At 37.1% G+C, this 26,710-nt stretch overlaps 1 protein-coding gene across 4 annotated transcripts in view; it reads right to left on the reverse strand.

Moving 5' to 3' along the window:
• Window positions 1-26,710, reverse strand: part of ICA1 (islet cell autoantigen 1) — a 64,578-nt gene that overhangs the window by 11,320 nt on the left and 26,548 nt on the right. For all 4 annotated transcript variants that reach the window (XM_069859681.1, XM_069859683.1, XM_069859682.1 and 1 more), the window contains 4 exons: window positions 13,569-13,694; window positions 13,282-13,380; window positions 4,686-4,780; window positions 2,773-2,822 (listed from right to left, as the gene is read on the reverse strand). In XM_069859681.1, coding sequence (XP_069715782.1) covers window positions 2,773-2,822; window positions 4,686-4,780; window positions 13,282-13,380; window positions 13,569-13,694 — 370 coding nt within the window. The remainder of the gene's footprint in view (window positions 1-2,772; window positions 2,823-4,685; window positions 4,781-13,281; window positions 13,381-13,568; window positions 13,695-26,710) is intronic.

Here is a 26,710-nt window from a genome sequence, read left to right on the forward strand (position 1 = left end):
AAGTTCTGAGAAAGTTTCTTAGATTAGACGTGAAATCAAATCAATCATTTAGATTCCATCTGTTAGTCAAGAGAAAGATACCTCCCCCTCAGGTGATTAATCTCATTTAAGATTATGTAGCAAAACGGGAGGGATGAGTTACCTGCTGAACACACCTTTCTCTCCCCACTAATTTCAGAATGAAATGGAACAGACTGGCTTGCTGTTTGAATCATACTATTTTAACAAAGCTTTGCTAGGACAGTGACAGAAATTTGCTACTAGCTCTAGCATCAGCCTATCATTTAAGGACCCATGATGACATCTGATTACTCTCTATAAGGATATAGATAGGAGGGGCACAAATACACGGGGACAAATATACATGATGCTTCCACAAAAGGATAATGTACAAAGCTAAAGGGGAAAAACTCAACACTAAACGGATTGATGGTGGATGAGGGGAGAAATCAGAAAGAGAAGCTCATGAAAGGTAGCATAGGGATGGCTGCAACTCTGTAATGAAAAAAAGTACAGTTGTTGCTGAAAGCATGCCTTAGTTCAGTGGGAAACATGAGGGATAGAGAAAATCTTAAAACCATCCATTTTATATCCAGGGAAAATGCAGGGCAAATGATAAAAAAATTGGAAGTTATGAAGTAGAAGTAGTGGATGCGGAAAACTAAGAAGAAACAGAGCTCCATCACTAGTAGCACTACATCTGTATTACTTTAGTATGTACAGAGTACTTCCATGAAAAAAAAAACAATCTTAGCAATGGCACAGACACACTAGTGTATGGAGATGGAAAAATTTAGCAGAGTAGGCAGAAGTGTTCCAAAATACTTCAGCTCCTTTTAGGGGCAATGGAGAAAGAGACAGAACAAGGTATTGATACTATAGATGATCCAAGAATATTAAGATATCTCATCAAAGAGATATCTGATCTAATTAATTGCAAAATGATTGAAATGTCAAAACACTAGAAAAATCCTAATATTATGCCATTATGTCAAAAATCACCCAAACAATAATAATAATTAACAGGGTGACTCAAGTAATTCTAGGTAATTATGGGCTAGTAGCTCACCATTGCTCCTAGACAAAACATTAACTGAATTCCATTCCGTATGGGATTCAGCAAAAGAATATGAGCATGATAAATGCTCCTACAATAAAAGGTGTTTTTATGAAAAGCAGACCTCGCTAAAAAAACACCCAAAACCAAGTAATTTCATTCTTTGATAAAACTACAAGCTTTCTTTGGTAAAAATATTTGCTTAGAGACAACCTGACTTTGCACTGCATAGCCTTCTAACTAAAAAGTTAGCACTGCATAATATCTATAATGAACATATTGAATGGATTAGGAACACGACAACTAACACATGTCAAAAACCAGTTGTTAGGAGAAGTAATTGCAAAGTAAAAGTGTTTCTAGTTTAGGTCTGCAATGTAAAAGTGTTATAACCATTGCTATTCAACAGCTTTAGCAGTCATCTGGAAGTAAACACAATGTTACTATTGAAAAACAAGTGTGCAAACAACTAACAGAGGTGGTCATTCAAACCAGTAATTCACTTTCTGTAGTCGGAGCTGTGAGACTTTAATATCACTAAGTTGTAAATTATATCTGTAGGACTAAGGACTAAGTCATGTTGCAGAACGGAAGAATGAGTCCTGGAAAGCTGTGGCCAAAAGGAACTGAGTCTTAATAAACAACAAATTTAAATATGAACACTTAACTTGATGTTGCAAAAAAATGAGACAGTGGTTTCAGATATAGAAACAGGAATGTGACTTTACCTTCTAGAAACATGACAAGAAAGACAGACATCAGAAATGTCTTGTTCAGCTATATATTTCACATTTTAAGAGGGACACTGTAAAATGGAATGGAAACAAAAGGTAAAAAAGGGTAGAGAAGATGTCTTCAAGACATCACTATGGCTAGCCTATCCAAACAAAGACTGGAGAGAAGTCTTGATTTTGAGGTAGTACCTCTTAAATACCTTCATGGAGGATAAAATACCACATACTGAAATGATTCTCCATTAATTTAGTAGACAAATATATATTACAAGCCATGGCATTATTTAGGCAGGTAGGATGTCTGGAGGTCATCTTGCCTAAGTCCCTTGTCAGAGTAGAGCTATGAAGTTAGATGAGGTTTCACAGGGATGTGTCCTATCAGGTCTTGAAGATGTCACGGCTCTTCCAGGCACTCTTCCCAGCACTTCACCATCCTCATTGTAAACACTTTTCTTCCCGCTACGTAATCAGAATTTCCCTTCCTGTCACTTGTGTCCGTTGCCTCCAATTCTTTCACTTTGCACCTCCAATTAGAGCCTGGCTGTGTCACTGGGTAATAAGAACCCATCAGGCCATTGGCAGTGGCTGAAAATGACTTTGCCTAGCTTTTAGGCAGAAGCTCCTCTGAATACATCAAGTTTTTAACAGAGTACATATTTAATTATTGTAATAAACTAGTGAGCTAAGTGGCACACTTTCCGTGTCTCAACACCTACTAATCTATAGATCCTTGGCTTGACGACATGACCAACGCAAGAATTATTCTTTGGAAGACAAGCTATTTGACCTATCTGAGTATCTGAAAGAAATGCAGTGGTACATAATACATAAGAGAGTAGGTTTAACAGATTTTTCTGGTCTTAAGTTTTACGGATTTGTAGGGATGTGCTGGGTGAAGCTGAACACACAGGAAATAAACAAAAATGAAAAAAAACATGTATTTCAGTACTTGGGAAGTTGTAATAACATGAAATAAAATACCTGAATAGTTTGATTCCTTGGTATGGCTCTCCTCATCTAGTGAAATCAACCTTAATTTGAAGAAATAAGAAAAAAATGGAGAAAATAATGCTAAGGCTATAGAATAATGTTATATATTTAACCACATCATTGCAGAATCACATCAGTAACAAAGTAATTCAGATGGAGTCTTGCATTGGATATATATGCTGGTTCTTTCTCAGCTTTTACTGCTTCATTGGCAGAAGTCAGTAGAAAATGAAGATTAGATTGAAAACCAACAATCAAAACCTATCACCCTTCCATTATTAATCAGACAAAATGTCTGAAATGAAAGGTAGACTATATTCTGCTTTTTCAGCTTTGGTCTTTGATAACTGTCATGAAGGAGGCACAACTGTTCAAAATATACCCAACCAAAAAAAAAGCTGTGATTTATATGCAATTCTTACACAAAAGTAATCTCTTCAGTGAAGAATATATAAATTCAAACTTCAAACTTCAAATTGTTTAAAGCCATTCAACCAGAAGGGGATGAAGCAGACATAAGCCTGATGTGGTGGTGAAGATGACTGTGTAGACACATCTCTAGTGATAGGACAGGAGGAGTCACCTCCCTTGCTCTTGAGGATTGGCTTGTGGGGAGCAAAGGAAAATTTGATTCAGGCCAAATTCTAGCCTAATGAATGTTTACTGTGAATGGGAAGTCCATGAGGCTTTAGAAAGCTTTGGTTTGTGTAATTCTTCTAGAATCTTAGATGTTTGTTCATGGCTTGTTTTAGACAGCAAAATGGTGATGTATTTTTCCCTTCCTCAGTACTATGACAAAAAAAGATAATCCATAAATAAAAACAAGTACAACCATGACATGGCTCTGATGCATATGCTGATAGGTGCAAATGCACACATCTTGCATAAATCATGCATTCATTTTAGAATTTTATAGTCAACACTGAGATAAATAATTGTTTGTGAAATTATTATAGTCGCACAGGATGCAGCAGATCCAAGGACCTGCTGTGGAGACAACCAACTGCCAAATGGTAACTGGCCAAGTCCTTTCTAACCTGAAAAGCACCAAATCTGTCCAATTTGTAAACTGGTTTGGGTCAGCGGTTCTGAATCTAAACAAGCAAAAGAACTGGAAAATTGAACTCTTTAAAAATCTATTATTATGAATAGCCAAGCAAAATCCACTAATTATCAGTCAAGCTGTTCTCTGTGTTTTGACAACTGATCCTTTGCTGGGTGCTTCATTTAACCAGGGACAGTCAAAACAACAGGTGGCAGCAGGATTTTATCAACACTGCATCTCCTCACAACTGAATCCTGATGGTCCCATAGGGCAGGGATCATATCTCGTTCTCCTGTTTTCCTCTCCCCATAGCAGCCCATTCATAAGTCTCTCTCACCTCAGAGCCACAGGTAACTCAAACCTTGATAGCATCAGCTCACTTAGATGTACTTTTTACTAAGTACCTACTGCTTCATTGGATTACTAACTGATGTTGTATACATTACAAAAACTAATTGCTGCTCAAAGCAATCAGGAATTCATATCCTATTCCAAGGTGAAAGGAGATGCTGCTGAAAGGAGAAATACAATGCTCATATATCTTCTCCCATGTTTACCATTTCTTTTACTAAACTAAAAATGAAGTAAAAGCTGAAAAATAAAAAGAGGGCTAGGAAAGATGAGAAACATATAAAGGTTTAATGGGTCTACGTAGAGCTCTTGATTTCACCATGAAGCTTATCAGTTTTCATGTGCACATTACAACATTTCATGAATTTCTGTATTAAGCTTACTATTAGTGTGATCAGACTAGCTCTATCTATATTTCCATTGACAAATATTTGGTGACTTTAGCAACCAGAAAGCACATTATAGACAAAAATATGTATTATTTTAATATACAGGCCACGTGACTTACTGACTCTGCTGATCTTGTATTGACTTGGTGCTCTCAGTCTGCAGGTCCTCCTTTTCTGTTTTTTCTGTTAGCTTATTCACAGGATCTTGTAAGCTCTAAATCATAACCATAACATAAGCAGAGAGAAAAAAACAGCATAGAATCAAGGAAGCATAAGTATGTCATTTAAGGCCAAATCAGACTATACAATGTACATAAATCAAGGAAGAATGGTTTTGAGCTGTATCAAAATTATATCTGACTCAAACAAGCAAAACAAAAAATGTTAAAAGATACTAATTCAAATTGAGTCACATGAACACACTTTAAATAAGAAGGCGACTTGTGGCTACTTCTAAACTCATGCTCTGTTTCCAATATCTCTAAGTAAAACCATCTATCCCATGCGCAAAGCAGGTACTAAAAGCATGTTTCATTGCCATTTGAGGGTTTCCCACTTTTCTACCCCTCTTTTTTTTGTGTTGTTTTTTTTTTTAAATAAGAAAAAAACCCGTATCTGGTTGTTCTTCCCGTACTGTCTCTTTACACTTGCAATTAAGTTTATTTATGTCTTTCTGATATTTATAGAAGTACATCTCACCTAACTTCTCACCCACCCCCCAAAAAGCTGAGGCTAAAACCAGTAAGCCACCTTTCATGCAAAACTTCATACACACAAATACTTAGTGGTTCTGCATCTGGAGTTTTAACAAAATGGTAGTATGTTTCATCAGAATACTAAAACAAAGAAAAAAATGTGGCCACTAAGTCCATCTCGTCTATTGAATAAAAGTTAGAGTCCCCAGCCCATACGTTACAAGAAAAGCTTTCCCAGGCATGTCACAGGCCTTGTTTGTACTGCCCTGTAACAAGGACAGATGAGTCCCCAGAAGGGGCATTCCAGTTTCTGCTTGGCTTAGAACTTGACTGTGTGAGGAAACGTATGCTTCAGTGTTTTAGAAACCAAACTAATGGACCTGTCCTATACTGTAGTAGCATTATTTTCCCTCTCCGTAAGTTAATTCTTCTATCTAGAACCGCAGATGAATTTGTCATAAGCACCTTCAGCACTGCAGACATCATCTGTCAAAAGATGCGTCACAAAAGAGGGAATAATAGAGGCATTAAATACATTTACCTTATGCTGTGGTTGCCACTGTTTTGTGTGTGTGTGTGTGTGTGTGTGTCAGTAATGCTGTAACAGTGCTAGCCAGAATCATACATAAGTGTATTTCTTGGATTCTGAATAACGGACACTAGCCACTTCAGTTGGATCACCTACGAACAACTATGCTCCCACTGACTGGAAAAGGGGAAATATAACCCCCATTTTTTAAAAAAAATGAGAAAAAGAAAGACCTGGGAAACTACAGGCCATTCAGTCCCATCCCTGTCAACATCATGGGGTAGATCCTCCTGGAAACTATACTAAGGCACATAGGAAATAAGGAGGTGGTTGGTGACAGCCAACTTGGCTTCACTAAGGGCAGATAATGCCTGACAAATCTGGTGGTCTTCTACAATATGGTTACAGTGTTGGTTGGTAAAGATAGAGCAACTGATGTCTTCTACCTGGACTGGTGCAAAGCATTTAATACTATCCCTCTCAACATCCTTGTCTCTAAATTGGAGACATGGATTTGACAGATGGACCACTTGATGGATAAGGAATTGGCTGAATGGCCACACTCAAAGTGTTGTAGTCAGTGGCTCAATGTCCAAGTGGAGATCAGTGATACACGATGTACTTAAGGAGTCAGTATTGGGACCAGCATCAACATCTTTGTCAGCAACATGGACAATGGGATTGAGTACACCTTCAGCAATCTTGCTGATGACACCAAGTTGTGTGGCGTAGTTGATGTGCTGGAGGGAAGGGATAGCATCCAGAGGGCTGGAGCACCTCCCACACAAGGACAGGCTGAGACAGTTTGGATTTTTCAGTCTGGAGAAGAAAAGGCTCTGGGGAGACCTCATAGCAGCCTTCCAATACTTAAAGGGGGCCTACAAGAAAGCTGGAGTGGGACTTTTGACAAGGGTGTTCAGTGACAGAACAAGGGGTAACAGCTCTACACTGGAAGAGGGGAGATGTAGATTAGATATAAGGAATAAAAATCTTCACTATGAGTGTGGTGAGGCACTGGAACACATTGTCAAGAGAAGTTAAGGGTGCCCCATCCCTGGAAATGTTCAAAGACACATTGGATGGGGCTTTGAGCAACCTGGCCTAAGGGAAGGTGTTCCTGCCCATATCAGGGGTGTTGGAACTGGATGATTTTTAAGGTCCCTTCCAATTCAAACCACTTTATGATACTATGAATACGTTGCCCTTCAACTGCATCAGTACTGAGTATTGATTAGATGGCTATTCTTGTACTATTAAAATTTATGGGAATTATTCTATTAACTCCAAGAGGATCTGGGTTAGAGTTCAAAAATGTAAGAAAATGCAGTGCAGAGAAAGACAGCAGAGCTTTGCATTATGGGGACAGTGCTGCTTCAGGAGGTGATGATGCAACAGATGTGGTGCTCTGCCTGCCACTAAGTTTAGTAGCACAGAGCCTGCCGCGATGTACTGGTTTTGAAGAACAATCAGAACTATTGCAACCACTGCCTAACTATACAAGTTAAAGAAAATTATCAGAAGTAAAATCTTCTGCATCTTCACCAAGAAAAACAGACAGATATCACCATCCTTCTTTAAGGAACTATATTTCACGATGCTTCCTTCATGAGTGCTTCAGGAAATCCATATTTAAAGGTCTGTGATTGAACCACGGAAACAGCATATAAAAACGGTGTTCAGAAGTACATTGGGAAGGAAATTGCATGATAATAACGGCAGTTACCATTTCCTGTATTAAAAAAATAAACATAGCTCTGAAATATAGCCTTAGTTTCAATAGAGATTATGGTAACAGTTAAAAATCAGCAGCTGTATTTTAATGCACTATTTCAATATAACAATTAAATTCAGATAGTATTTCCTCAAGATCAGATGGCAAATAATGAAATTATTTTCCTCTCCCTTGCCTCCCTCTATTCCACGTCTGCATGTGTACTACAAACTTAGATATCTTTTTAAAAAAGATTAAGAAAAGCTATAGAATGAATATGAAATACAACTGAGTGTTAAAAAGCCATTGTCAACTGTTTTCTAAATGTGAACCCAAGATACTGTGACCACTACTGTTAGCATGTGTAGAAATCTATGACATTCTCTCGTTTGTTTCAGGTTACATAAGAAGAAAGGAAGAACTTCTATCATCTAGGAAGTGTGTCAAATAAACAAGGCTGTAAAGACACAGATGGAGTTCAGACTAAAGCAGGCACACTTGAGTTGGGTGTACGTAAGTGTCCTTGACTTTGCTGGCTCAGAGCAGACAAATGTGTAACTTCATAGTACTCTTCTGAGCACTCATGTGGAATCACACAGACTTTTTTGTGAGTTACACCAGTATGTGGCCTAAGGTAGGATCCTTGCATGTTTAGAAAGCTGTCTTCCTAGCTTTGTTATTCCTCTTTTACTACAAAAATCAGGGCAAGACTGTACACATTAGCAGAGCAAGTTCACAGTCATTCACTGCCTATCTTGCCTGTCTTTAGAACCCAAAGTCACCCAGTAATAACTTGCTTGCTCCGAACACTCAGACTAAACACCCAAGCCAACAAAGGGTTCCTCTGGTGCAGTTAACTGTGCTTCCAGCTCAGGCACCATTCTGAGATTGACTGCTACTCACTCACAAAATTCCTTCACTTGCATCTGGGCTGCTTTCAAGTCAAGCCAAGTTCATCTGGACTGCACACAAAACCTGACCTCTGCAGTTAAATCACCAGAGTGTTGACAACACACTCGGCTCCCCCCACAGATCCCCTCAAGTGCCTTGAACAACTAATGCACTTCCTCTTGACTGTTTAAGAAGCAAAGCTAAGGGCAGGTCCAGGAGCCAGGGATACATCCCAGGACATTACAACACATATGGATAAGTGCAACACCACTGAAGAGACAAAAAACTTGGGATATGTTTCATTTGGGAGGAAAGCTGAAAGCGATCTAAAACTATCCGCAACCCCGCCTATGAGTAAAATCATGGCAACAAGAAACAGAAACAAGAAAGGATACCAGTACAGAAGAGGTCAGCAGAAGGCAACAGTGTTGCAGTACCTGTTTAGACAGAGTTCTACAAATCATATAGGAGCACAGGCAAGGAGTGCTGAGTTTCCTCAGCATGGAAATAAACAGACACACTGAGATTTACTCCTTTTGACTCCTTTACCAGGGCTATTAATATTTCTAAGCTCATACAAACTCTTCAAGAAGTTTGGTATCGTAGCATTAAAGCAGAAAAATGCAACTAAATATTCATTAAGTAACTAAGGCAAATAAATTAGAACAAATAAATTAGAATTAATTTAATTAGAATTCATTTAATATACAGTGATTTCAAGACAATGAAACCTTAAAGGCTTTACCAAACCAGCAGCCCATCATCTTTAATATTACAGGAATGGATACCGGAATTGGTACTTTTACATCATGATACACAGAGTTGTTAGCACATTAATAATCATCTTTCATCAAGCACAAAGCTCACAGTTAGGAAACACAGCTGCAATAGCACAGTTATACTACTCTCAGCATATACTCTGAAGCAAAGAAAACAAATGGGCTGCTTTTCATTAAGGAAGCTTGGCAAACATCTCTAAAGACAACGTTTTCTTTCCAGAAACAATCCTGAGAGGCGGTTAAGAGTCTCTTTTCTGAGGTAAACCTGGTACACGAATATATTCATACTACAAAATACAAATAGTAATTTTCCCATACATAGCACCTTCTGATTTTTCAGTAAGGCAATCTACATCTAAGTCAAATATTAACAGCTTCTTTAAATTCTTGTTTTAAAGTAGAACACTAATCCTGCATATGCACATGCTTAGTTTAGTTCAGAATGATCACTTATATGAGCAAAATTAAGCTGCTAGTATCAAAACTGGAATCATTAAAGACAAAAATGATTTCCAAGCATCAAATTAAAAATCTTCTTTTAGAAAAGATACCCTGTAAGATATGACAGGAAAAAACATTCTAAAAGGTTAATGCCTGAACAAACACAGAAATGGGCACATTGAAATATTTTACGTACATTTTAAGCAAGCATATATTCTGATTGAATATTTTTAATGCATAAAGTCAACAGCAGACATGGCATTTTCATCAGGTACATTTTTTGATGGTAAGTTTCTCCATCAGAAAATACATCTAGCCTAGATCAGCTATTGCTATTTATTATACTTCATAAAATGATACCATGTAATCTCAATGTAGAATTAGCTTGTAGCTCCTTCTGAATATATAGTTAACTCTCGCATGAACATATGATATGACTGGTAGGGATCAGTTCCCTAGTCATAATTATCTATTGTTATTCCACACCCAGGTCTAGCAGAGGAGACACAGGACTCGTGGGAGACCCACACCCATCAGAGATGACAAACAGAGCTGAAGTGACACCTGAAGTTGCATCAAGCATCTATTCTCTTAGGCAACAGAATACCACCTGAGGCAGCCACTAGATTTTGATGTAATCTCCCTAGTAATCATTTAATGTAAACAAACAGAAACTATTAACTGGGGGAAAAGAGATGATAGAGGCCACTCAACTTTGGTATAGAAAATTAAAAAAAAATCCCACATTTTAGAGACCAAAAGAAATAAAGAACTGATACCAAAAGGCAGTAACACAGTCTTGCTCCCTAGCAGATGTCTTTTGAAAGCAGAGACTTCCATGAAGTTCTGTAGTATTAAACTACCTCCCAATTAACACAATTTCTCACCATAAATATCAATGCAAAACCAGGACATCACATATTTTCAGTGCAGGAAACCAGCAATTAAAATGGTTAAGATTCTTATAACAAAGTTCAGGTGCATTCTAAACACACTACAATATTCGCTACCATTTTACAGTTACTTTTTGCTTCAAGGCTTGTTATACACATGTAGACTCAATACAGACTATATTTCTTCACCATATATTCCCAAACTAATGTCAAATTTAGATTACACTGAAATCTTTCACAGGAGAAGTTCAAATGATAACAAGCATCCCCAAACCTCTCTCATTCCCCATCACAAGGGTACTTCACACTCCAGAACAGGTGCATTTTCTGTATAAGTTTCTCTCCAAGGTGTCCAAGAGTTACTACATGTTTTGAAACATACGCCTTGTTCAAACAATCACGTTTTTAGATATAAAAGAGAATAAAGAATAAATACTGAGCAACAAGACATGCTACCTACACAAATTAGAGTGACATTGGTCTATATCACAGAAAAGAGAAAAAAATCCTCAGAAACCTTCCACACCAGGAAGTTATGAGAGCAGCCCAACAGCATGGTACCCAGGCTAAATCCGGGCTGTGAACTGGAGGCAATGGTGGGGAAATAAAGTGGCCTTTCTTTTTTGGTTTGGAGTTTAATTGGTGAGTCTGTAGGCAATTACTAGCAATGTCAAGATAATGATGCCCAGCTGTCTCCTGCTGAAATCTGGACATAAGCTCTGGCTAAAACCCATCTTCCATGACATGGACTATGTAAGAAAGCTTAGGGATACTTCACATCAAATGGGGACTTCTGCAAGACAGGGTTCTTCAGAAGCTGGCTAAGATCACAGAATCATAGAATCATAAAATAATTAGGTTGGAAGAGACCCACCGGATCATCGAGTCCAACCATTCCTATCAAACACTAAACCATTCCCCTTAGTACCTCGTCCACCCGTGCCTTAAACACCTCCGGGGAAGGTGACTCAACCACCTCCCTGGGCAGCCTGTTCCAGCGCCCAATGACCCTTTCTGTGAAGAATTTTTTCCCAATGTCCAGCCTAAACCTCCCCTGGCGGAGCTTGAGGCCATTCCCTCTTGTCCTGTCCCCCGTCACTTGGGAGAAGAGGCCAGCACCCTCCTCTCTACAACCTCCTTTCAGGTAGTTGTAGAGAGCAATGAGGTCTCCCCTCAGCCTCCTCTTCTCCAGGCTAAACAACCCCAGCTCTCTCAGCCGCTCCTTGTAAGACCTGCTCTCCAGCCCCCTCACCAGCTTTGTTGCTCTTCTCTGGACTCGCTCCAGAGCCTCAACATCCTTCTTGTGGTGAGGGGCCCAGAACTGAACACAGTATTCGAGGAGCGGTCTCACCAGTGCCGAGTACAGGGGGAGAATAACCTCCCTGGACCTGCTGGTCACACCGTTTCTGATACAAGCCAAGATGCCATTGGCCTTCTTGGCCACCTGGACACACTGCTGGCTCATATTCAGTCGGCTGTCAACCAACACCCCCAGGTCCCTCTTCTCCAGGCAGCTTTCTAGCCAGACTTCTCCTAGTCTGTAGCACTGCATAGGGTTGTTGCGCCCCAAGTGCACGACCCGGCATTTGGGGGGTTTGAAGCAGTTTATAAGCCTTTTTTTATTTTCATCATCAGTAAAGAGAGACTGAGCTTGAAATCTGCTTGTTTGTTTGGTCCATTGTGATGTTTGAAGCTGCAGGAGTAACAGTCTCCACAAGCTCTTTATGCACTTCAAAGATCAGAAACTGCTCCATCCCAGCCTACATTCTAGAAAACAACTTTAAATATGGCATAATCAAGTTTGGTGGTCTGGGGTGAATTAAACCTTATACCTTCAGGTGCTTCTTTTCCAGGAGCTCTGGGGTAGCCACAGGCTATGTAGCATAATACAGCTCAACTTCCACTTTAATGTATCATATGCGCAAGTGTTTCATGGACTGAGGTTATGACTTGCCACGGTTCAAAGCGGGCTGTCTTTCCAGGCAGGCAATGGCTTTGCTGCAAGCCATTCACTCCTCACTTTCCTCCCAACACTAACCCTTCCAACAGACCTCCTTCAGATAAATGTTAATTTTCTCCCATGCAAATAGGATCACCCAATCACGTAGTTATTACCTTGCCCAAAATAACTACAGGACAAAGACAACTATAGAGATAAATGGAGAGTTAACATTTTTTTTAACTGCTTCCCGTTCCTCTACTGAACCTTGAATTGCAATGGACAAAGCAAAGCAACATATGCAGGGACAGGCATGACCAGGAAAATGGTGAAACTGAACTCAGACTTCAGTCAGATATTGCACATATTCCATATTCAAAGGTCACAAAGGGTCAGCAAATACCATTAGTCAAGCAAAAGAGTATTTCCAAAGCTGTTAAGGTTTAAAAAGTCTGAGTACAGGTGTGGAAACCTTGAGCATCCATGTATGCATATTCAGTCCAACAAGGTGTTCTTAAAGAGTAAGTTTTTAAAAACAGCTGTAAAGGCAAAACAGTATTAATTCACTTGTGGGATTTTGGAAAGCAACATAAATCCCTAATTCTGCTGGATTTTGTGATTCTTTAGGAATAATCAAACACAATCCCAGTTAGTAGTTAAACATATACTTAAGTGCAGCCCTCAATAACGCCTTCCTTTGAAATAGTCTTTAGTCACTGCACTTTAACTGCAGCTTTTGATCCTACTAGCCAGAAGTGCATTAAATGGAAAACCTGTATTTAAATAACAAGACAGGACAGGGATAAAATTGTCAGACAATGTCTATGTATTCCTTACCTTCAACATAGTGAACTCATAAGGCTGGTAACCTTTGAAACTTTCATGGATGGCTGCCATTGTATGTGAAGTTTTTTCCCAAAAATGAAGAAGTGTTGTCTGTAAGGTAGGATGAAATTTCAATGCAATATTAGCTTTAATACCAATCTCCTTTCAGTGCCAATTTCACATCTCCCCTTCAATACTAGTTACATATTCTTACAGTTGAATATTGTCATGGTAACCTCTTATAACCCATATATTAACAGGAAACCTTTCTTTCGGAGGTCAACATTTTCTTTGGATACCTGATATGTTGTTAACACATGAGAAAGGAGGTTGCATCTGCTCGCTCCCAGAAGATCCACTTTCTGACAGACATCAGTCTTCAGTTTATCAAAGTTCAGTTTTGCATGTCGCACTTGAGCTTGAACCTTCAAACAAAGGGACAATTGTTTATGTAGTGATTTTTTTTTCTCTGTTTTTCATGAAAAAGCAAGCCAATACAACTTTTAGGGAAATCAAACAACCAGACTCAATTAAAATTTATATAGAACTTTATTATAGCATCAACCTCTCTGAAATTAAGATATGGCAAGTTGATACATGCTAAAAGATGGCTCATACTATCTTCTACATTACTATTTTTCTAATATATTCAGTGAAGAAATTTTGGGTTTTAACTCCAGTTTATAAGATGGACATTAGTATTAAGTACATGCTGAGAAGATAATTGGGAAGCATACTCATTTTGATGTATCTTTACAGAAATATCAATTTAAAGCCTGACCAACAAGTTTAGAACTAAAAGTTTACTACACAACGCACAGATGCACAGGCAGAGAGGTCTCCATGTACCTGTAGTAGGAGACAAATTTACACTGAAAAACTTTAAAGTCAATCTGTAACTCTTGTTGACAATGTAGCACTTCAATAACTTTGAACTGCTACAGAAATTTCACTCCATAAGCTTTTCCTTTTCATTGCTATAAAAAAAATTATCAAGGCTCCCTTTCTTAGGAGCAAACAGTTTCAGTTTCATAGGACTTTAGTTTTTCAAATTATTCTTCTACCACCTGTTAAGTACATACAGAACACCCTCTGTTACACAAGACGCAAATGTTTGACAACAATACTAGAATTGCTGATCAGCTTTCATGGTAGAAAGTTGATGTATGCTTTTTGTACCCAGGATCCTCCATTTTTATGGCAGCTTCGTACACTACCCAACTACTATATTAACAAAAAAAAATGTTTATAACAAAATCTTTATTCAAATATTTAGTTTTCTTCCGAGGAAATGGGAAACAATCAAACCAAAATCATAATGATTTTTCTGTAACTGTTCCACAATTACAATAAAATGTTTACCCAAAGAAACTTTCACAATGGAAAAAACCCACTGAATGCAAATTAAATACATTTATTGTACTGGCTCAACTCAGAATAAACTGATTTTGTTCAGAATACACAGACTCAATCAAACAAGATCTGACAAATCCTGACCATCAGAAGTGAAAATCAGACTCTTGTAGAAAATGCCTGTGCTCCTTGTGCATAAAGGACAAACACATACCTCAGAACACAACTTGAAACATGAGGGTTACCATATGTCCAATCTTATTTTCCAAAACTCACTTAATTTATATGAGACTTTCAACCAGGCAGAAAACCAGCAACAGATCTGCATCACAAATTCATCAGATGACCCACTCCCATAAATTGTGGGACTCTGGTCGCTGCATATGTGGCAACTGTTTTGCACTGTTTGGATCAGCTCTGTGTAAGTAATACAAGAGGTTTGTAATAAATAAAACCACCATAATTCAAAATTTCTGGTAAACGCAGCATATCATAAGTGAGATTTTAATCAGAGAAAAAGATGAGGCCTAGAATAAAATTAAGTTTTTTATAGAAAGAAACAGCAGTGATGCTGTACCTTAACAAAATATCTTTGTCATTAATGCATTCATCTAGAAGGGGAAGTCTTCCAGGATAACATCACATATTACACTGAGCAAACAATGAACAAATCTTGAGTTCTGGTAATAACAACTACATCTCCAACTTCTGACCTGATTCATCAGTGCTCTAACCACAAGAACACAACATCTTATTAATGACTTGCTTTGTTGTTTTTGCGTATTGAAGAGTTCCAAATCAATGAGGGGTGTCCAGAGCTGGAAGAGTTCTTGGGTAGTTAGAAGATGTTTTGGTGAGGTGGAGACAGATTCAAATTCCCTCAGGAAGAGGGAAATTGCTTCCATGGCTTCCACCCCTTAGGCAAATATGACAAATGCTAAGCTATGATATAAAAAGCAAGGACCGGCTATTACCGAGATACATCCCTGCAAAGCATGGTATTTTGTGAAAAGCGTTACCCAGCTGGAACTACGCTGTTATGAGCTGAAACTGCCTCTTAGTTTGAGATCCTCAAGGGACTCTACAATACTTCTTTTAGCCTCTGCCTGGTGGAAGCCTGAGTGAGATTTGTGAAGAAAATCAAGGGCCTGTGCAAAAGGAAACTTCTAACTGAATGCCAAACAGGAGATTACCTACATCTTATGCCAGCAAGAATTGCTACAACAGGAAGGTGTTTAAGTAAGAGATGTTGTAGGGCTTTGAAAAAAACCCTAGTGAAACTTGAGACTAAATTCTGATCTCCATTACACCCATGAAAATCCAGAGCAATTCAATTCATGTCAGTGGAAACACAGCACATATAAAACTATACTTTACAATGGTTCAGCTGAGATCAGAATCCCATTACTATTCCATATATCATAGCACTGGTGAAAACACAGTAAGCACAGCTGTGGCCTTGTAGACTAACAGTCCAAGTGAGAAAGAATGTTAGTTCTAGGGAATATGAATAGTCCATCACAGATGGAGGGCCATAAGAAAAAAAGTACTGCTAAATGTGATGGTTAATTTCTACAACTGCAACTCTGCACTAGGACTTTATACAACAGACTAGTGTTTGGGTCTACCTTGTGTCTCCGATTCCTTTAAATCACAGACATTTATCAAGAAACAATGTCAGCATTTATCTTAACTGAACATATAATCAGTGCCTCCCCTAAAACTTAGAGCATTAAAAAAGAGAAAAAGGTAATCCACAACACAAAGTGGAGTACAAATCCATATGTTTGACATGCACATAACATACGATCCAAAATACTTAATGCTGTGTTACCAAATGCCACACATTTCTCTTGCCAACTACGAAAGAGAAATATGGAATACTATGAGCACTATTAAATTAAGGAAGCTTTTAGTTTTCTTCATATACTGAAAGTTTATTGAACAGAAGTATTCTACATTGTGCAGCAGCAGTGAAGGACAACCAATAAAGAACATCGCACGCTACATTGGCATGACCTGTTGCCTTTTATGTGTGCCAATTATTGCATTTTCAAATTTAAATTATTATTCAATGTATTATTAATATTAATATATAAGCTGTTATTATTAATATTGCATAATTCTATAATAATTATTACAATTAAAATTACTATTATACATCTTTTAAGATTACTTGTGGCTTCAAGAATTAGCTATAAAACCCTAGTGCTTACAAAGCATAATCTACTTAATACCACACAAGTTATCAGAATGAACCTTTGGTTTTCTACTCAAGGGAAAGCTGATGTAATACATACTAATCTTCTCCTTTCTCTGCAATTACTTTGCAAGACATGAGAAACAGGACCTTATTGTGGTCTCAGTCCTGCAAATTTTTATTCACACATTTAACTTCTTTAAAGTTGAACATACAAAATTTCATCAGATTACTGGTCTGAAAAGTGTGGGGATTTTACTGACTGTAAGAGAACAGCACCGATCCAAATGCAACTTGGATATTTTATGATGAAACAGCTCCTAAGCATCTGAAACTGTAGATGCTAGTTGTGAGGCTTACACTGTACAAGAAAATCTTATGGCATTACTAACATAAAAAGATTATTACTCTTTATCTTTTTCTAAGCAGTAGCCTGGAGCAAGCTGGTTTTGATTTCCCAATGCAAACACCTAAGTACAATATTTATGGAATAGAATTCTTTAAAGAGAGCACATAAGAAAACATAAATTTGGAAAGCAATATCTTATTAAATCAATAGCTTGATGAACTATAAGATACCAAATAAAACTGAAATAATTTCAAAAGACTAAAATAAACAAGTACGTGAGCATATAAATGTTCAGTATATATAATGTTAAAAACCTAAATCTGGGGAGCTTGAAAGTCAGATTCTGGAATGCTTAATTGCAAGGGGAAATATTGGCTAGCACAGGTACCTAAACCTTTAAACAGAAAACTCCTCATCTTCACGAGTGTTAACATTAAAAAAAATATTCAGACCCAGCTAAAAACCCCCATTCAGTATATTCAGCTACTAAATGCGCATTTGTCTTGTATTTTTCAAAGAATCATTATGTCCACAGTACATCTGTGTTACTATTTACTTTTACTTTACCATAAATGCAGAATTTATTTTCAGTAGTAGCCCAGTTTCAGGGACAATTCAGCTACTGAATCATCACCACCAAACCAAACGTATCTGGATAAATGCACTAACTCACTTTAAATACAGTATATTTTTGTCTCAGCACTTCCATCATAGAAGGAGAAACAGATGCTTCCAGTCTAATTTGTCACCCAACGTCTCAGTTACTCGATCTGAAATGCACGCACAGCGTGTGTGTAGGCTGGAAGGAAGCAAGTAAATCAAGAGGAAAAAATGCCTGGAATATAGCAAACCTTCCTATTGGTGGCTCTGGGTAAACCGTACCAGCAGATGGAATCAATACAAATCTCTGTGTTAAATAAGCATAGTACCTTCTGGAATACCCGATTGTTGTAAAGACTACATTAAATGAAATGCAAATTGAAGTAGGCTTTGCTTTGAGCACAAGGTATTTAGCATGTAGTGTACCTTACAGCCTTTTTGCATATAGCACAGAAAGCTTAAGGAACTGGATTCTCAGTTCCCACAAAACTGTAACAACTTCATAGCTTGAGCGGTGTTATGACAAGGAACACCCATTACACTTTTCCATATGCAATGTAAGGATTTCTAATACCTTACACAGTTCTAAACTTGATTTCATGTGTTTTGGTATATTCTACATTTTGAAGACTATACCTCAACTCAAATGTTCCCTTGGGTTGGAATAGTATTTAACAGATTCATTAATCTCTAGTCCATCAACTTGCAGGAATAACACATAAGAACAATGGTTAAAGAAGAAGAGGTAGCATACTTCTCTTTTTCGGCTTTAGCCCTGGTTATTAACATCTTCATTTATGATCTGATGAGAAATAGTGATAAAACTTAATTTCAGCAAATGAAATTTATAAAGAAATGCCTTGCTAAAAAGGAAACCTACTTGGACAGTATAACAGATCCAAATAATATCTTAGGTCTGAACCTGAGCAGATGTACATCAGATTTGTCCAAGAAATGAAACTATTCTTGAGATATGAATTTCAGTAACCTAAAGTGCATAACAAGTTCCAATAATACATTTCTGAAATTTTCCATTTGCCACTCTAGACTTAACTATCATCACCTGCACTTCTGCACATCCCTATGCAACTCATCCTACTAAGCGAATTTGCAGTCATGTTACAATTCATATAAAGAACTTAATTACCATTGCACATCTACCTGTCTCACTCTGGAAAGTGACAAGAGTACTGTCTGCCTTTCTGCCACTAAAGAACTACAGACACATCAGCTTTGAAAGAGAAGTTATGTCTGTGAGGAGACAAAAACCTGCAGGAACGCCTACTGTACAGACTGCCTTTTCTTCTTTTCCTATGCAAGACTAGCAGGATGGAATTGCTACCTATGACTCAGACTCACAGTCACTAGAGCAGTAAAAGAAAATAATGCTTTGAAAATGCTGTTGAAAATATACATGTCCTTTGTTGAGGTAGCTTGAAAGTATCAGCAAATTCATAGAATCACAGAACCATAGAATAGTTTGGGTTGGAAGGAACCTTAAAGATAATCTAGTTCTAACCCTAGGTGGAAAGAGTATTAAGATAGATTCTGAAAAGGAAACTAGCACAACTTCCTGGTATCCTGAAGTGGTAGAAAACTCTCATTATATATGGACTTAATCAAGGCAAGTCTATCACAAGATACAGTATGGTACAGAGGCTTTGCAGCCCCCAGCAATTATTTTTGCTAGGGGCTGAAACATTTAAAGTGAGAAACAAATCAAACATTCAACTGAAACAGAGTGATATACAACATAATCCAATGAAATCAACGCCTATTCAAATAATTGCAAATATATACCAGCAAATTACCTGCCAGAGATTTTAGATTTAATTGAAGCACCTAATTCACCTGTCCAGATTTCTCATTGGAGGCTGCAATACGTTCCTGAGAGTCCTGTAACTGAATCTAAGCAACAGGGGAAGAATGTTGAAGTACAGCACAGAAACAGAAGGAAAAAAAAAAAAAAAAAGAAGGCAGAAGCAATCTTACACCATTCCATAACATAAAATAGAGAAATGCAGCTTAACATGGATTAGTGTAGCAGTAGTAGCATTTCACTGTATTTACTGGGACCAAGAATAAGCATTTTTCTCTGCCAAACAACTCAATCTGAAATATCAATTACCTACAGACAGAATGACTATAAAGCCTTCATATGGTGGTAAAAAGCTGTCTTCCTTTCATCACAACATCTTTTTTTTTTCTCGTCAGAAAGAGTAAATCTCCATGATTTTAACAGGTATTTCACTCTTCTTGCATGATGACAGAGCAGTTTAGAGAAAAGAACTAGTAAGAAGCCACCTTATAACTGAAATATTACTTACAGCTTTCATGCAAACTTTGTCATTCAAACCTGCTGCATTTTAGCTATTTTCACAATCCTACCCTGTTTGAATTTGCATGATGGTTTCATTCTTACGCTTAGTTTTCCTTCTCATTAAACAAGTTCAGTGAAAAACAATTTTTTCACCTATCTCTGCAATCAGAATGGGAGATAAAATAACAGATGTAATAGTTTCAATTCACACACAAGAACAATAGCCTCTGATGATAATTCACATTTTCATTTGAATATGTGACTATTCCCTTTGATTTCAATGGTATTGCCCATTATTATTGAACATAATAACATAACAGCAGCTCCTGAAGGTTTCAATGAGACTGTGTCCCATTAGTCCTCAACACCAAAAAGCACTGAATAAATTACAGGTCTGCTCCAGAGTTATGAAATACTTAAGCACAAGCCCAAGTGTTTGACAGACAGGGGTCTAAATTAGTATTGTACTGGGAAAACAAGCCCTTACTGTGTATCTCCAGGATTGAGTGACTCTTGCCTCCAGGATAGCAGAGGCTACCCCACCAGAACATTATGATGTTATAGCAGCCACTTGCACTGCTTTGCAACAAAATGACTAAACACCTCTGTCTTTTAAGCATGGCCATGAGCAGCCTGCATCATTTGTCGTTTAGTTGGTACAGTGCTCTTAAACCTCCATTGCAGTATACACATATGACAGGTCTACTACAAACCTTTTTTATGCAACACCTACCAACTAAAAAGCATTAGACTCGCCACTGGGTGCCTGGATATAATACATTCAAGCAAAACTTCAGCCTCCAGCTGTGCTCTTGATTTAAGAATTTGGAGAGTTTGAAGGGCTTGGAGGTGGTTTTTTTTCTGCTTATACTGATTTATAATAAAAAATATAAACATATCCTGACTGGTGTGAAGATAAAATTGAAGTCTTCTACTTAAAATCCCAAGTTTTGTGGGGGGCTTTTTTTGCAGTTTCTCATGTATAAGGCCACAGGATTTTAAATTCCTCTCTCCCCTTTCCTTCTGTTCCACATATAAAGGGGAAGGGCTAGTAAAGATGCTATAGACTGGAGAACATTTCTTTCCAGGCAAAGAAAGGATTATATGACAGAAGTAAATTTCACAGGGACACTTCACACTGACATATGATAGCTTTGATACAGCACACAGCTCTAAATTAGTGTGCAGCATGGAAATGATAATATAAAAGTATTTCCCAAGTACATGAAATTAATAGATGTTAACTTTTGTGTTCTGTTACTATTTGTGCTTGTGCTGCTGCACTATGCTACATAACAACTGGGGGCTTAATTATTTTTTCATCTGGAAAATGATAATACTCTGACAGCTCTTAATTCTGCCTCTTATATGCCACGGTGCCCTGAGGCACTGAATGAATTATAATTTTAAAAGAGAAAATATAGGACCTTTTTACCTTCTTAGCTACACTGAAGGAACTTTGCCAAGTTCCAGCACTTAGAACCTAAGCTATACATACATATATTAACATATATATATATCTATATATATATATAATCGGAGCATTATCTCCCAGAATGGAACAGAAAAATCTGAAAATCTTTTAATGTTGGATCACAACATTCTTAAATTTATTAGCAAATATAACTTTTAAAACCTCATCCACTTAGAAAACAATGTAATCATGTAAATGAGAAAGTTTATTATATTTAGGTTAAGTTATCACATTAAGTTTTCACAGTTTTAAAAACACATCAAATGTCATTATTTTTAGTTAAATTACTACTTTTTAAAAATATAGCAATTTTTTATTCTATATGAAATATAAAATCTTACTTAATTTCTTGGTATGTTAAAACACTTCATTAGAAACATTCAGCAATCTGTGATTGACAAAGTTTTAAACTCCTAGAAGCACCAAAATGGATCTCGTATTTCCTCTAGGGATTGTGGTCACCATGTTCAGGGTACAAGTATGTCCACACAGACTACTAATTTTATTTTCTTCTCTGACTACTGACCCTCCTGATTTTCTTTTCTCCTGCCTATGTAACTGTGTCCTCATTTCTAGCCTTGTCCTCATTTCTAGCCTTGTCCTTATTCTATCAGTATTTTGGGTTGGATGTTTACCATTTTCTTCCAAGTTTGAAATCCAAGTCTATGGTACTGGGTAAAGGAGAATGTCTTCCTGCATGTTTGGTTTTTTTTAATTAGCAATAGAAAAATATAAGGTAAAAAGAAAAAGTACACTGAATTAACATCTGCTCTTTTTAAATCCCAATAGAGGACTTATTTCTTAAAGATATTTTACAACTATTGTATTTAACAAACAGCCAGGTTGTGGACATGCACCATGACTTCTTTGTGAATTTTATTCATTAGGATAATGAATCAAAAGGATCTGCCTTTTGTGTCACATCTATGCCACATTTCCCTCTTAAGTTTTTCAGTACTTGGCCTGTAAAAAATTTATTGCCTTGAGCTTGTTGGCTCACACACCACGTAACTCCAGCCTGGCAGTAATGAGTAAGCCATGGTCAAAATTGCTTACTTCATAACCACTGACATTCAGCAGATGTGAGCAATTCTCTGACCCCTGTAAGGATATACAGTTATGGCTGGCTAGAACATTCTTCCTTTTTTCCCTCCCCCAGTAACAGGTTGCTTGTACCATCTTATGATATATTCACTGATGGCTATCAGAGAAATTGAATCTTAACTGGTATTTTTCTCCCACTCCTTTAAGCAGACAGATACATGTTTATCTTAGTCCTTTCTCTCTTTCTTTTTTTTTTCCTGCTGCATCACTTTTTTTTTTCCTGCTGCATCACTTCCTTCCCAGTCCTATGTTTATTCCTGCTGTTTTCTGACATTTTCCAACTCTCTTGCATCTCTAAGGATAGGGAAAATGAGAACTTCCTTGCACATTATGCATACAATTCCATAAATATTATGCAGTGACATGGAGACTTTTTTTTTTATTCTGTATTTTTTCCCGACCCAAACTCCAGTTTAAAAGCAGATCAGTTGAGGTTTAGCAATGGGGAAGAAAAAAGAGGTGAGAATGAAATGTCTGAGTAAAGATGTAAGTAAGTTTCTGTAAAAAGAGTGATAGATTAGGATTGAACTGAGATTGAACTGATAGAACTGAGAAAATGCAAAAAGCCTGGGAAAGATAGAAAAACAAATATGATGGCAGTTGCCATAGCTGCAAACTTTATTTCAATTCTGGTGAAAAAATGAAAAGGAAATCTGTAGGCATTTAGAGGCTAACAAACTGTAAGTAAGCCACACAGGTTTGTAAATAAAATTACAAATATTTGTTTTGTTTTGGGGTTTTTACATTTTTTATCAAATTATTAAATTAGTAAGAAAAGAATTGCAAATCTTGATTGTTGCAGTTCCTTATGAGTGATTACTGAAAAACTGAATTCAACTCTGCTAGAAAAATAAAGAGCTCTCAGGAACTGAGAGTTGAGAATATGGGCTGAGGGACACTAAACAAAGTTTCAGGGGATCATAGAACATAAAGATGGAAACTGCCTTAAAGATTTCTTTCATTTCTTTCATCCAAATTAAATTCTTTAGGGCCTGAGCAAGATTGTTACTTGATTCTGAGTCCCTACTGAGAAGGCAGAAGGAAGAGTGAATAAGCTGGAATTAGGTAAAGGGATATGAAAAGCTCAAGTTCAGGTGTGGTACCATTTTCCCCAGTGAAAGCACCACAAAATAGTAAGCTGGCCTGCAAGATTCTCTTGGCCGTTGCAAAGGGTGGTGAGTTGGGTCAGTATATGAAGTGCCAGGGAAAGCCACTAGCACACACACTGCAGCTCTTATCTGGATGTGACACGAACACTCCAAGAAAGATACCTGAAACAAGATCCAAGTTGCTTTTAACATTTAGTCCCTAGACACTCTCACTGTCCTGAGTGCAAAGCCACTTTGTCTACAGTGCAGGAGTAGGATTCCTATAGTTGAGGGTTTGGGTTTTGTTTTCCATTTAGTCTCTTTCAGCACAGAATAAGAAATAGCACTAAAAATCCCGATTCATTTATAAGGCAACGTCTTTTATACATAATTCTGTGCATTGTTATTGCTCCAGTTTGCCAGCGATAAACACAACTAAGATAAATGATATTACCTGAACTGAAAATGCTGTTAAATACAAAAATAAACACACGATGATTATTAAGTTTACTGGTTGGCATTTAATACATCAATATGCATGCCTTATTTCCCTCAAAACAATTGAATTACATTTTGTTCAGATACAAACTCAGAATGACTGCAATTATTAAAAAAACCCCAAATCTTTCTGTCACGCTCTTCAGACTTCACATTGTGATATCACAGAAATAACATATGAAAGCTAAGCAGGGTTCTGGTCAAGTATCCCTAAACCAGAGATGAAATGACATTTTAACCATTTTTCTAGTTAGAACAGTACCTTTTGGGTTTTATTTATTTTTTAAATCCTATCTTCAGTTTGGTTTCATTAACTGAAGGAAAAAATCAAATATAGCATCTTTGTAATCATTCAGAGACTATGTAGCATATAACTGAACAACAAAGGCCTTATGAAATAAAAGCAGATGGACTACATTATGTATGTGCCCAGGCATTTTGGGGAAGTATAAGAAGAATGCCTGGGCAGTGGCAACCATAGAAAAACTTGGTACTCTTGTGTAAACAGAGCTGTATTCCCCTTCCTGTTTATCCTTCTCTCCTGCAGAATTCTCTCAGTTTGGCCACATCTGTATTTAATTTATTTTTAAAAATATTTCTTTAACTATTTTGCTAGCCTTTTCAGATTATTAAGGCTGAGGGAATTTTCCAAATCTCATTTCTCCTTTCACAACCTATTCTGTTTACATTTTTACACTTCATTCAGGTTCTGAACTCACATCCACATGGGTTCTGAACTCATGATCCACATGGGTTAGGGGCTTTTCCCACACAGACCAGTTTGCAGGGTTAAAGTCTTCATGTGAGCAACAGAAATTGTCTAGGCAATCATCTTTTCTTTCTAATTTTAAGACAGAACACAGCAGAATAATAAGGTGAAAAGTGCTGTTTGTTTATTTTATTTTAAAAAATCCAATATTGAATTTAATGATTACACATTTATATAATTATTAGACATGAGAAAAATTCTTTGAGTTTAATTTTGTCACATATTTGAGAGTGCCTTTTTTAACACTGGGGCTAGCAACAATTATTTCATTAGAGTTTGACTTAGCATTAGTACTTATTTACAAACCCTCAGTGATTTAAATATTTGTTGTATTCTGTTGAAACATTACAAGTTCTGCTAATTATGTGAAAAGAAATTTTTAGAATATGTCTGCCTGCCTTTTCTTGAAATAAAGAGAAGTCTGAAACTACACAACTAAGTCTACCTTTTCTGATTTCAGCTAAGTTACATGAAACAAGGTTGTTAAAAATATATTGTACCTGCAGCCTAGCACTTCATTTTATTCTGTTTTACAGCCATTTTCCTGAGTCTCACCTCAGACTTGCCTTTCTTAAAAATAACTGAACAGATGATAACTGCCTCTCAAGGGCAAGCATCAATCTCTCAGTGCAACTATATTCCACAAGCAATAACTCTTAAGGTGATGTAATCTGTTCCAATATGCCTGTTTCTATTTTTAAGTGGCATAGTCTTACTATGCTTTTAAAAGGGCATCTCACAGATGCCAATCACAGATTGTTACTTTGCTTTTAACCCACTAACAATCATCAGTGATATTTAAAATACATTAAATGGATTCAGAAAATTGATTTTCTCTTATTGTCTACCCTGATCCTTACAAATGGTACTTGAAATGGCAATTTAAAGTTGGAAAACTATAAAATTATTACATTTTGAAGAACATTTCAGCTTATGGTCATGTTTTCAAAAAAGGTGGATCTTCCACAACTGCTTTACAATGCTTGAGCTTTTTATAGGTAAAGTACGTTGGAACATTTTGATTTCTCCACTAAACATTACTGAATTTGACATTGGAGAACCTGGAAAAAAACATTACAGCTGAAACTGCACAGAGAAAACATGCTCAGCACTGAAATGCCATCTGTTTTTCCAAGGAGAGAGACTAATGACAAAGCAAAACCTACAGTTAAGTCTGAAGAGCACTTTTTCATGCATTTTGTTTTTCACTATCATAATTTCCAGGTAAGTAATTAATTTAGCATTTCCAACTCCACATGCTTTCATATTAAAAAAATCACTTGAAAATAACATTCTTACTGCTAATCCCTACCAGAATGAAATCAAACATATTCTTGGTGGCACAGGCATGTCACAAGAACTGATATGTGTAGGTATTTCTTATCATCACATTGTAAGAGTATGCTGTTATCTCTCTATCTCTGCCATCATGTTGCTACACCAAGATATAGATCTCAGTGCAGTGTGACATCATCTTACTAATTTTAGAGTATGCAGCTATCTTGCAGTTAGTATTATCTGATCTGCTGGAATTTCACCTACTCATTTAATGAGCAGAAGCAATCCAAAGCAGCAAACAGATCGTGGAAGTGGGGGGGTTTGGGGGGAGTGGCTTTTTTTAAAGGATGATATTGAAGCAAGAGTGATAAAGATGGACTATCAAATTTATAAATTTTTACCATCTCA

The sequence above is a fragment of the Phaenicophaeus curvirostris genome, chromosome 6 (genome assembly GCF_032191515.1).
Source record: "Phaenicophaeus curvirostris isolate KB17595 chromosome 6, BPBGC_Pcur_1.0, whole genome shotgun sequence".
NCBI classification, from domain to species: Eukaryota; Metazoa; Chordata; class Aves; order Cuculiformes; family Cuculidae; genus Phaenicophaeus; species Phaenicophaeus curvirostris.